The sequence below is a fragment of the Crocuta crocuta genome, unplaced genomic scaffold, assembly GCF_008692635.1.
Source record: "Crocuta crocuta isolate KB4526 unplaced genomic scaffold, BGI_CrCroc_1.0 scaffold217, whole genome shotgun sequence".
NCBI classification, from domain to species: Eukaryota; Metazoa; Chordata; class Mammalia; order Carnivora; family Hyaenidae; genus Crocuta; species Crocuta crocuta.
The window spans coordinates 8,576,900-8,589,673 of NW_027532208.1; the positions used below are offsets into that span (position 1 = coordinate 8,576,900).

The following is a 12,774-nucleotide window of genomic DNA, read 5'->3' on the forward strand; positions in this document are numbered from 1 at the left end:
AGAATATTTACCAGTCCATCTGTAAACTCCACTCTTGGATAATTTGATTATTGATATTTTAAATTACAAATTTATCTATAGCCCCCTTTAAAAAGATTTTCCAGTGTCAACTATACTTCAATTTTTCAAACATACAAAAAGTTAGATTTTCCACTTGTTTGTGACAAATTATTTACTTATCATCTTGGCTTGAGAGGCTCCCTTCTATTAATCACCTTAACCAATAAAGCAATGTCTTTCCTTCTGTTGTTGAAGTTGATTCTTTCTTAACAGATTGTGTTCAGATGTTCCAGGCTAATGTGAATGAGCCTTCCTTGCTATAATTTAATTCAGGATTAAATTGACAAAGTCCAAGACAACTGTAACCCCAGGCGATATTTTAAAATAAATCTTACCATCAAGAGGCATTAATCGTATGATTCTGAAAGCAAAGTTTCCTTTGCAATTGTATAGCAAAACTATCTTTTGTGCTTTACTCTCCCTCTCCAGAGAGCATGACCATGCCAGAATCTGAAATCTCCAATTTCTTCCACAGGAAGTGGAAACTAGAATGAGGCCAAGTTTATTCAAGAGGAAGGGCTTAGTTATGGAGAACATCAGGGGATATGCCCAAGAATAGTGTCATCTACTTCTGGATTCAGAGTCTCTAGAAACACCTTTAGATGACATTGTCCAGAATATTAAATTAGAGAAATCTCAAGAGAAGCCCTTGAGGATGGGGAGCTGGGTACTTCCAGACTGTGAGCTTGCTGGACTGTGAATCCTTGCCTAGTGTGAGACCTTACATCTGCACTGACTGTGACAAGAGCTTCTGGCGTAGGTACTCTCTGACCTATCATCTTTGAAGGCAGGCTGGTGAAAAGCCTTACCACCACCCTAACTATGGAAAACATGTCAGCCAAAGTACCAACAAACTCTGGCACCAGCAGATTCCCCAGAGAGGTAAGCCCTACAAGCAGAGGGCCTGTGAGAAAGGTGTTTCTCAGAGTGTATCCCTCATCCAGCACAGGAAGGTCCACACTGGTGAGGTGCCCTATCACAATCCCCAGTGTGGCAAGGCCCTCTGTGGAAGCTCTAACCTCATTAAACACCAGAGTGAACACCCTGGGGAGAAACCATATATTTATGGGGAAAGTGGCAAGGGCTTTACAATCAGTTCCCTGCTGCCGGTTCACCAAGGAGTACATACTGCACTGAAACCCAACATCTGTCTCCAGTCCAAGAAGGCTCTGGGGGATGAGTGGAAGCTGATATGCCACCAGAGGTTTCACACAGGTGAGCAGCCCCTCTGCTTCTCCAGCTGTGGTGAAAGCTCTAGTCAGAAGAACTCCCTCACCCAGCACATTCACCTACATGCAGGGGAGAGACCTTACATGGTGTGGGGAGTGTGGGGACAGCTTCAGTCTCTGCAACAAGCTCAACCACCATGTGGCTTGGCACAGGCCCCAGGCACCACCTCAGAGCTTTAGCCCCATCAGCCCTCCCTCCACAGGAACCGAGTGGAAATCTCAGGTCCTTTATGTCCCTACCACAACCTTCTTTTCTTTATCCTGTCCCTTGACCACAGTGATTGATGCTCCTGCCCCATTCAGTATCTAAACTCTGATCCTGCCCATCTTCTGAGAGACTCAGAGACTCAGGCACAGTGCCTGACTCATAGTAGGCACTCAATAAATATTAATTAAATCAAGGAGCTACTTCCAGTTCCTCAAGTGTTTTTTATGCTACGACTTGGATTTTTTTTACTCTTTTTGTTCTCTCAAGACACAACATGGACACATCTAGAAAGTTAACCAAAGTTATCACACCCAATCTATGTCTTTCTGGTTACTTTGCCTGCCATTCAATCATTCCATGCTTATTTTTATAGTGATACCAGAGAAAAGCAACAGAAAACACCACTGTTTACTTGAGCCCAGTGCATTTCACCCATACATTTGTAATAATAAGATTACTGCAAATTGGCAGGATGATCTCATCAACTTTTCAGCAGCATCAGTGATAGTACACAAAGGCCTTCAAGTGTATTGTCAATAATTGGTGTTTTTGATAGCAAAATATGAGTTTAGAAAATATCTTCGATTAATAAGTCACCATTTTAGGATCTCTTTACCAGCTGGCCTAAGGAACATAGTACATAGGATGTGAGACAAAGATCTTATAAGGGAACAGCAACTTCAAACTCTGACCTGTGGTATAACTGCAGTCTGGGCTTGAGTAATACCAGTCATGAAATCAACTGAGCACCAGAGTGCCCGGCTCAGTTAGAAGCCTCAGTTTTCCCAACGTTAGATAAAGATTTCAGAGAAATCAGGTCACAGTGTATAGATTTATTTTGATGTGTAACCCTGCATTATTATGAAATTCAAGAAGAAAATAAAAGTACAGACTCAACCATTAAAGTTTTAGCAATTTGGATTACATCTTAATGTGTACTTTATTTAACCAAGTTTATTTTAACCCACACTAGACTCAGTTCAATTTTCATCCACAGGGGCATCTGGGTGGCTCAGTCAGTTAAGCATCCAACTCTTGGTTTTGGCTCAGGTCATGATCTCAGGTTTCATGGGTTTGAGCCCCACATCAGGCTCTGCACTGGCAACGTGCAGCCTACTTGGGATTCTCTCTCTCTCCCTCTGTGTGTGATCCTCCCCTGCTCTCTCCTTTTTCAAAATAACTAGATGAACATTTTTTAAAAACACATCAGGGACACTTGGGTGGCTCAGTCAGTTAAGCCTCCGATTTTGGCTCAAGTCATGATCTCACAGTCTGTGACTTGAAGCCCCAAGTAGTGCTCTGTGCTGACAGCTCAGAGCCTGGAGCCTGCTTTGGATTCTGTGTCTCCCTCTCTCTTTAACTTTTCCCCCACTCACACTCTGTCTGTCTCTCTCTCAAAAATAAATAAACATTAAAAAAATAACTTAAAAAAACAAATCAGTTTAATTCTAAAAAAAGTTTCATCTACAAAGAAGGCAAAAAGTTTCAATAAAACGTAGACGATAGTACAGGATAAGAGAAATCACAGATTCACTGGTAAAAGTTTAGAGATAGGATATAGTTTCACAGAAAATGTTTAGGAATTAATGAAGACTTACAATTCCATCTTTTTGTTATTTTATGCACCTGAAAAGTCTAAGGGTACAGATCTTTCTCAATTCTGGTACATCTTGATCCAGGGGTTCAAATAATATTGACAAGGCTCGATTTATCCCTGTCTTTCAGGTCTGCTCTGAAAAATGACTTCAGTATTGGCTTCAATCTAAGGTTCCAGCCTGAGGCTCCAGTAACTCCAAGTCCAGGTAAAATATGATTATGTCTCTATAATCCAAGAAAGAAGTCTCCAAATTGAGACTCATGGATATGTACTCCTCCCAAACCAATTACTACGGCTAGGAGGACAGAATGTTCTGGTTGGGTAGGCCTGGATCATGTGGCCCCTCTTGGAGTTGGAGGAAGGAGTCAACCCCACCTGAACTGTGAACTGAAGATGAGAAGGGAGTGATGATTTTACAAAGAAAACCCAGGGTGTTATTACCAAAAGAAGGCATGAGTATGTTGGGCAGAGACACAAAATAATAGATGACCACAAGCTTCTCTGACTCCAAGGGCAGAGGGAACCAGTAGCCCCACTTCAAATCCCATTGTCATTAGCCCACTAGTGAGCTCCACCCTGCTTCTGTCTTATCTCTAAATCCCTTCACAGTTCATCTTCACTAACTCTTGTTCTGTATCATCATTCAGTTGTCTTTCTGGGACAATGCTAATTTCAGGTATTCCATCTTAGGCCTCCGCATAAACAAAATTTGTACACAGTAGATCAGATGTTGATCTTTGCTTTGGAGAATATGGTCATGATACGTAGCATCCCAGGAAAAGAGGTAAAGAGAAACTGGCATGGAATTGTCTCTCCATACCCTTCACCACCAACAGCTGAAGCATGTCTAGACAGGGGCAGGGATGCTGTCCACTGGGGTTTACTTAACAACTGGAAAGTTTGTTCTCCCCTCCACCTAAAGTAAAACCTAAACCTCTAGAAACTAGAAGCTTTGGAGGCAGCCCAATCAATTGACTGTGTGAGAGAGACCTTATGAAACAATGGTGGATACAAAGACTGAACGACCTGCTCTACGTTGCCTCTACACTGAAAGCATAGGAAAGCCTAGGAGAGCACAGACTATCTAAATAGAAAGCTGGGTACTGGACAGGTGCACCACATGAGGGCGACAGTAGCAGAGGATGGTAGCATCTCTCAGGGCATTCACCAAGTACCAGCAAGAAGACTCTTCATGGAAATTTCCAAGCTGAGACAGAGGGATGGGAATGCTCAAGCAATTGTTAGGCAATGATCAACAAAGCTCTGAGTAGAGGGAGGAGAGCCTAGAATGTTTTCAAGTAAAAATACCCCTGCTCATATGCTTTCTCCAAAAGCCATAATCATAAGCTGAGGAGACTGTGTGTGGAGGGAAATGCCAAGTAACCTGAACGGGAATAAGGGCCATGTCAGCGGCAATTCCGAAGTCCAACAAGGAAAAAGCAATTATAGGAAGAATTCCATTATAGCTCAGTGAGAGCTCAGAAACAATTTAGAAGCACCATGTAACATCTGACTGTTCAACAAGGTTGCTTAGAAAAGAAAAAGCCTCAAAGTTAAGTAGAAGCTACTGTTCAGTTTCAAACCAATAGAAGGAACAAGTATGGAGCCCTTTCCTGAAAATGTACCTTCCTCATTTTTCTTATGTCTATTCAGATTAATTACAAAAAATCATTTTTTCTTTTATATATTAAATTCATATTAGGTCCATCACATCAGTCCTGATCCAAGTTGGAGACAATCTGTAGGATTGTAGTTTGACAAAGGCATTTATATAGGGTTTACCAATGTAACATGGTTCAAACATTATTTTTAGAACTACTTCATGCCAAGTTCTGCGCTAGTGCCGAGGAAAGAACAGTGAACCAGGCAGAAATCAGCTCTGCTATGTCTTGTAGCCTTCGAATGACCTGCTTTGATACAGGGCTTATAGAGGTCTACCCAGGCTTTCTTTTTCCTCCATGTAATCAGATTTTTCAGCTTGAAATAACATACTTAGCAGTAGATACTTGTCAAGTCTGTGGCTACCCAGCATATTTTTTAAAAAATTTTTAATGTTTTTATTTATTTTTGAGAGAGAGAGAGAACAAGTGGGAGGGGGCAGAGAAAGGGAAACACAGAATCTGAAGCAGGCTCCAGGCTCTGAGCCATCAGCACAGAGCCCAACTCTGGGCTCAAACTCACAAACTAGGAGATCATGACCTAAGCTGAAGTCGGACACTTAACCGACTGAGCCACCCAGACTCCCCATCCAGTATCTTTTGAATACCCTTCTTGCATTTGGGGATTTTCTCCAAGATATAATTCCTGCCTCCTTAAGGCAGAAGGCAAACTCGATTTCCCACCCCTTCTTGAAGCTAGAGTACAGGCAGTGACCTAGCTGTTGTCAACTGGGGCCCACATGATATCTCTGATTCAGAAGACACCAACTCAAGGATGCAAACAAACTTCATGAAAAATCCACTTTCCAGAGAGTGTGAGGGTGGAAGAATCTGTTTTTCCAGGGTAGCATGGGTGAAGTTTTTGGCATCTGGAGTATAGCAGTGCAAATCACGGTGGAGTCCCACTGTAGCTGGCCCACAGAATGGCTTGTTTCTGGCTGCACAGATTGCTGGCCATACCAGAGGTACTTGTGAGCTACCTAAGATTCTCAATTGCTTATATTTTAAAAACCAGTTAGAGTGAGTTCTATTCTTTGTAAAAGATTGTGACTAATCCATATACTGAGCTACTGTTACGTGCCAGACTCTACACTGGCATATTCCTATGATACTTTACTTAAATCTCAGAAACTTCATTTAAGGTATAAATTTGTATATATTTTACAGATGAAAAAACTGAGATTCAAAAGGTCACTTAATTCATTCTACAAATACTAAAAACCTACTGTGTGCCACCCACTGGAACTAGACTATTGAAGGAAATAGTTCTCTGCAACTATAAAAAGAATGGCATATTGTTTTTAAATGTCCCCTTATCAAAATAAGAAGCACCAAATGGCAGATGTCTGGAGAGAAGGGCCTCAGACCAGTAAGGCCTCATTTTAAATATAGAAAACCTCTAAAAATAGCCATCCATGTTACAGACTCAACAGGTGATTGGCCCGAAAAGAGGGGAGTGGAATCTAGACCTCGGTGAAGGAGAGTGAAAGGGCAGTGCGCTGTTTCCCGATTCCCTCACCACAATGGCTCTGCCTCTGAGGTCCCTGAGTCGGGGCTTGGCAAGTACAGCGAAGGGAGACCATGGAGGGGCAGGAGGTGAGTGGGGCTGGGGCTTGACCCTGGGGCTTGNCCGCCTTCCCCCCACCCTGCTGTAGCCAGCACCTGGCGCCTCCTGACCTTCGTGCTGGCGCTCCCGAGTGTGGCTCTCTGCACCCTTAACTCCTGGCTTCACGCGGGCCATCGCGATCGCCCAAAGTTCATCCCATACCACCACCTCCGTATCCGCACCAAGGTACGCTGGCCTGAAGCTTCAGCCCTCAGAGTGGGAGCAAGGTTCAGGAGGGCCAGGGGTGCTGGGGGACCCCCTGGTCTGGTCGGGACCGCGCTGACAATCCTCTCTTCTTCTCTTCACAGCCCTACTCCTGGGGAGACGGCAACCACACGCTTTTCCACAATCCCCGTGTCAACCCTCTGCCCACCGGCTATGAACAGTGAACAGCCCTGAGGCCCCAGCGGATGCCCGCAGCCTCAATAAAGGTGTGGAAGCTGTGTGTCTGCAGCCTCTCTGGGGACCAGGATGGGGCGGGAGAGGCCTTCAATGAGCTCCACTGGGCTCAGGTGCACAGTGCAGTCTGTGGTCTACGTGCTCTTCCCAAGGCCGTGATTTGGGAGGTGTGCTGGGGAACATCCTTGATGCCTAGGTAGGAGATCTCCATCCTTTTCTCTCACATATTGATAATTAGGGCTATAGCCTGTAAAGGTCTTTCACATACCACTGAGCCCTCATGGTAACTCTGGGAACAAGGTATAATTTTGGTTCCCCTTCTTCAGAGGAGGAATTGAGATTCTCAGAGATTAAATGAGGGCCTTCATCAGAGGTCCCTGGAAACTCAAGACTGCAGACTCTAAAGTGTCACTTGTCACCTGGTTTATACTCACAGTATCTGTGAATTCTGGTTTTTGGAAACAACTCTGATTTCAAAGAGAGGACCAACAGCCCTCTGTGTGAGGCTTCATGTCCTAACTTTGGATTTGGAATATTTTAGCTATTTTCTATGACCACTCTTAATGAGTCTTCTGTATTAGTTTGGGGAATCATACGCTCCTTTCTGGAAGCTTGGCTCTCATAGCCTCTGAGGACCTCATTCAAGGGGGATATTGGTTCAGACAAGTTCAGGGCATTTCACTTACCTCCTAGGACAGTCTGCTCACTTGCCATTACCAAAGAGCCTGAAGCCTGTGCTGAAACCCATGAGCAACACACACATAGAGTTCTTCCTTTGGCTTCTCCCCTGATGCTACACATAGCACCATTAAAAAAGATTAACTCAGGCATCAATCACCTGAAAAAGTGAAAGAATGTTTTCTAGGCCCACAAGCAGGGTCCCTCAACTCTTCCCAGAACAGCACTCAAGTCCCTAAATTAAAGCTCCTTGATGAAAGAAGAATGTTTTATAAACACCCTTGTTGAATATCACAATTCTTACATATATTAAAATTTATGCTGGCATCATGCTTGCTTCTGTAAAAGTGGGTCATCACTGTTAAAATCTGTTAAAATGTAAAAACCTTTCAATGCCTTGAGAAGGTGGCTTAGCACCTGGTAAGTTGCTCAGTCCAGTCTAGATCTATACAGAAGCTATTCCCATGGAAGTAAGTTTGTAGGCAGAGTCAAGCCGAGGCTATGAGGGTGGAGACAAACAGGAAAGTGAATTATTAGGACGAAGGCAAATCTGGGTCCTCACAGCAGACATCCTCCCCACTGAATGTGGCACTGTCTTCAGGTTTGTTATCCAGGATTTCTTTGTACTGACGTTTGAAGAAGCCAAGCTGTGAGGGGAAGTAAATCAGAAAAGCTCGGTAAGAGGGCAGGGAAGAAAGTTGGTAGTAGGAAGAGGCTGAGAGAGAAGAAGAGAAGGGAAATAAGCTGACTCGTACTTGTGTGCCAGAACACTTACGTGAACAACAGCTGTTATGTATTATCTACTGTGTGCCGAGCACAATAGTTGTGCATTAAATATACTAAAACAGCATAGATTCATAGGGAAGCCTACACATATACCTGGCCTCATTTGTGTCTCACTTAAGCTACTTTGTAGATACAGGTATAATTATCATTTCAAAAATGAGAAAACAAGCTCAGAGAAGTTGAGCTAATTACCTGATATTAAAGAGTGGGCAAGACAGAGACAAAATGCACACACAGGCTGGCCTGACTCCATTGTCTGAGTTCTTCCCACTATACCATCCTGTCTGGCGGAGGGCTGGGGCTGCAAGCTACTGGTATTAAAACACTCACCTTGTAGAGGACGGCAGTGATGAGAGCCAGCAGCAGCAATCCTCCCACAGAGCTGCCCACAATAATGGGGATGGGGTTGTAGACCTCATGCTTCTCCAGGACCATCTCCATCTGGAGTGGAGGTGACCTCATCAGAAAGTAACAGAACTGCTGTCCCAGACTCTTCCCAGGTTCCCCAACCTTTAACCCCCTCCCCTCCTTCCTTTACTCCAAGGGGTGACCTACAGAAACACTCTTGGGCTTTGGGACCACTCTCCTGCTGAGGGACCTTCATTCTTCCTCCCTCTGGGCTTGTGAGCCTCCCACACGGCACCACAGATTTTGCATTAGGAGCCCTCTTACCAGCCTGGTCACTGCCTATCACACAGTCACTACCTGAGCTCGCAAGAATGCCTCCTGTCCCGGAAGCTGGGAATACACGGATCTGTTGAACGTGATTTCAGCCACACTCACAATCGATATCTTCTTCTGCGATGTCTACAAAACAGAGGAGGCAGAGATGAGGAACTGGCACTGGGAAAGGCACAGAGTTCAAGAAATATCCTGGCTGGAGGATGGACACAGACATCATCTGGTGGCACCTGAGTCCTGGGGAGGGACTCTGCTGTTGGGTCTACGCACCTGGCTGGCCCAGCCAAAGCTGAGGTTGCCCTTCAGGATGAAGTCAAGTTCCTCCTGGATTTCAAAGGAGGGCAGGTCACAGCGGAACCTCAGGCAGTCAGCAATGGAGCAGTTCTAGGGACAGCAGACAAAAGAGTTGAGGAGGATCTTTTTTTTTTTTTAATTTTTTTAGCATTTATTCAGATTTGAGAGACAGAGAATGAGTGGGGAAGGGGAAGAGAGAGAGGGAGACACAGAATCTGAAACAGGCTGAACCATCAGCACAGAGCCTGATGTGGGGCTCGAACCCACAAACTGTGAGATCATGACCTGAGCTGAAGTTGGATGCTTAACCGACTGAGCCACCCAAGTGCCCCGAGTTGAGGAGGATCTTAGTTTAGGCAAGAACCACAGCAGAAAACAAAGTCTGTCAGGTTTGGGGTTGGGAATAGACGAACAAGTATAGGACATGTATATACATCTGCAACCTAGCAAGATTTTTCTCTATATCCCCCAATATTCAGATGGTCCTGCATTGGGAATCCAGGGTCTTTCTCACCAGCACAAGACTCCCTGGATTCTGGGTCAGGAAGTGAGGATGCTGGGGAGGCTCCCTCTCTGCCACACAGCTGACACTCTAGTGAGAGAGACAAATAGCCACAGAATGATCAACATTTCACTGGTAAGACAGTGTGAGGCACTGTGGGGTCAGATTCCGGAGTGTTAGGAAAGGCAAGCAGGCACCTCTAAAGGGGCCACCACTGCCACATCCCACACAGTCACACCATTCAGCAGGATAGGAACCCAGAAATTAATGCTGATGGCCACATCTCGCTGACTCAGGTTATTCACCTGCAGAAAATGGAGACAGAACGTTATTGGGGTCCCCAGAGCATCCCAAATCCTACTCCTGTCCTGGACTTAGCCCTCAGCTACTCTCTCTCTTTCCCACCAGCTCCCAACANTCTTGTGGCTAAAAAAAAAGGGTGGTGAACAACAACTATGTCATAGAGTTATTAGAAGAATTAAATGAATGCAAAGTACATTTATAATACCTGGCATATCATAAGTATATATAACTGTAAGCTCTTATAAGTCTCACTATTCTCCCATGGATAGAAGGGGAAATTAGGACATGGAGTTTGGAAGGGCAGTGACACACCGTCNGAGTGCCCTCGAGGAAGATGGGATGGTTGATGCTACAGCTGCTGCTCCTCAGGCTCTCATTCTCCGTGGGCCCTGTGTCACATGCCAGGCGCAGTGAACGCTGGTGTGGTTGCTTCCAGAGGAGGAAAACAAATTCAAATATGTTACCCATGTGTATATGTGAGCTAGATGTATAACATTGGTGGCATTGCAGAGCAGTAGGGGAAAGGACAGGCTTTTCAATAAAGGATCCCAGGAAAACGGGCCAATACAAAACAAAATAAAAGAAACAAAAGAGCAAAAAACATTGGATCCCTACCTCACTCCATACATTAAAATAAATTCCAACTAGATACAAATTCAATGTGAAAAGGCACAATGATAGAGCTTTTAAAAGATAATGCAGGGGATTATCTTCATAACCTTGGAGTAGGGAAGTATTTTTGACACAAGATCCACACATAAAGACACTAACTACAAAGGAAAAGACTTGATAAAACCCAACCACAATCAAATCAAGACATTTGGCTTCTCAAGAGACACAATACAGAGACTGAAAAGACAAGCAACAGGACTGGAAAATATGCTTAAACACATAAAACTGGAAAAGTATTAGTAATAAGAATACTAAAGAACTCTTACAATTAGAAGAGTATGGACAACTCAATAGAAGAATAATGAAAAGACTTGGACAAGCACTTCCTAAAAGAAGAAATCAAAATGACCAGGAAATAATGAAAAGTTTCTCAACTCCATTAAAGAAATGCAAATTGAAACTGCAAGGAGGTATCACCAGATAGACAAACATGTTAAAGTCTGACAATGCCAAGTGTTGGAGTGGATGGAAAGACACAGAACTCTATTACACTGCTGCTGGAAATGCAAATAGGTGGAAATGGTTTGACTTGAATTGAATGATTGAACATACACATACCCAATGATTCAGAGATTCTATATAATACATCTTCCAACTGTTATGCATGGATGCACCGAGATATATCCTCAAAAATAGTCATGGCCAATATCAGAGAACAACTCAAATGACCATCAGTTGTGGAATGGGTAAATAAGTTTTGGTAGAGCCATATAATGGGAATCCACATAGCAATAAAAATGTTTTCTAGTCACAAGGAGCAACATGGATGAATTTCACAAACATATGTTGAAGAAATGTATAAATATACAAAGGAACGTATAACATGTTTCCATTCATATANAGAGCAGTCCTCCTAATAATGAGTAATTCTCATTACTGAGTATTACTGAGCACCCACCCTGCACCCGACAGTGTGCCAGACACTGACAAGAAGTGGGGCGGTAGGGGAGGGGCAGTTCGCATATAAAAGAATGATAAGATCCTTGGCCTCAAAGAACATAAAGTTTAGTTGAGGATCCAACTCACACTGGAACAATTATTCAGGAAACACTATTAAGTGTCGATAAAGGGGCAGGTCCTGGGTTGGAAAGAGAGTTAGGAAAACTGAAAACTACAGGCGAATCAGACATGGTTCTTGTACTCATAGAAACCACAATTCTAAGAGACTCTCAAAACTAGACGCAGATGGCTATGATTCATGTAATGTTGGTATCACCATGATGTACTAGGAAGTCAGAGAAGGAGTGACAGATGCTGAATGTGGTTTCTAGAAGAGTAAAAGATAAGACTGAGGCTTTGGGGCTAGAGAATATCTTTGGCGTGGAGAGAAGGAAATGTTTCCCAAGGAGGAGATACAATGTGGAAAAAGGCACAGAAGTAGGAATGAGAAACGCTGGGACGGATTTGAAAAATGAGAACCAGATAGTTTACATTGAGGTAAAGTTGTAACCAGCTGGGATGTGTGTAAGAGTTCTAGCCAAGAGGGCCCTTGGTAACAGGGTGGAGGCAATTTGGATTTGATGTGGTTGGGAACCAAAATAGGTTCTTAAACACACAGAGACATCATGAAAGTCAGTACATCCCTGGGATTCCATCAGAAGACTCACAGAAGCATTGAAGAGGTCCTGTGAGCCCACAGCCAACACAGGGCGAAGGCTCTGAGATGAGGGACTGGGCTCCCCAGTCAACGAGAAGTTGAAGTGTAGTATGATGGGATTCAACACGTCCTCCACACAGTCCTGAGGGAGAATAGGCTTTCAAAAACCCACTATCCTTCCCCTTAGTCTCCACCACTGGCCCTTCTCAAATGCATCCATTTCCTGCTGTCTAGGCAGAAATCTGTGTAAGCTGTTCAGCCAGGTACTCTGACCTCAACTTTCCTCTCGTGGGCTCCCCTGTCCCCGCCCTTTCTACCTCACTCAACAGGGAGTGGAGGTGCCAGAGACTGGCCTTGGGCTCCATCTCCCCCTCCCCCTCCCCCTCCCAGGACCCAAAGTCCTTACTGGTAAAAGCAGCTTAATGGTTTCACAGTAATCCCCCAGCCCCAGGGTTTTTCTTCGAGACAAAGTCCAGTTCTTGGTCTCATCAAAAATGGCACGAG

At 44.2% G+C, this 12,774-nt stretch overlaps 2 protein-coding genes across 2 annotated transcripts; one reads left to right on the forward strand and one right to left on the reverse strand.

Moving 5' to 3' along the window:
• Nucleotides 1–6,190: 6,190 nt before the first annotated feature.
• On the forward strand, nucleotides 6,191–6,748 carry COX6A2 (cytochrome c oxidase subunit 6A2). Its single transcript, XM_077777953.1, has 3 exons — nucleotides 6,191–6,348; nucleotides 6,408–6,544; nucleotides 6,667–6,748. The coding sequence occupies exons 1-3, from the start codon at nucleotides 6,276–6,278 to the stop codon at nucleotides 6,745–6,747; spliced, it is 291 nt and encodes a 96-aa protein (XP_077634079.1). The 5' UTR covers nucleotides 6,191–6,275; the 3' UTR covers nucleotide 6,748.
• A 1,014-nt stretch (nucleotides 6,749–7,762) lies between these two features.
• On the reverse strand, nucleotides 7,763–10,469 carry LOC144242851 (integrin alpha-D-like). Its single transcript, XM_077777874.1, has 7 exons — nucleotides 10,314–10,469; nucleotides 9,896–10,003; nucleotides 9,711–9,788; nucleotides 9,173–9,286; nucleotides 8,927–9,028; nucleotides 8,552–8,662; nucleotides 7,763–8,082 (listed from the first exon to the last, which is right to left on the reverse strand). Exons 1-7 carry the CDS (start codon nucleotides 10,467–10,469, stop codon nucleotides 7,969–7,971), a joined length of 783 nt encoding a protein of 260 aa, XP_077634000.1. The 3' UTR covers nucleotides 7,763–7,968.
• Nucleotides 10,470–12,774: the final 2,305 nt, after the last annotated feature.

Bases quoted from the DNA above. Each gene is read 5' to 3' on its own strand.
- COX6A2 (XM_077777953.1), top strand. From the start codon at position 6,276: ATGGCTCTGCCTCTGAGGTCCCTGAGTCGGGGCTTGGCAAGTACAGCG. The intron at 6,349-6,407 runs GTGAGTGGGGCT...ACCCTGCTGTAG, and splicing joins AGACCATGGAGGGGCAGGAG to CCAGCACCTGGCGCCTCCTG. The intron at 6,545-6,666 runs GTACGCTGGCCT...TTCTCTTCACAG, and splicing joins ACCTCCGTATCCGCACCAAG to CCCTACTCCTGGGGAGACGG.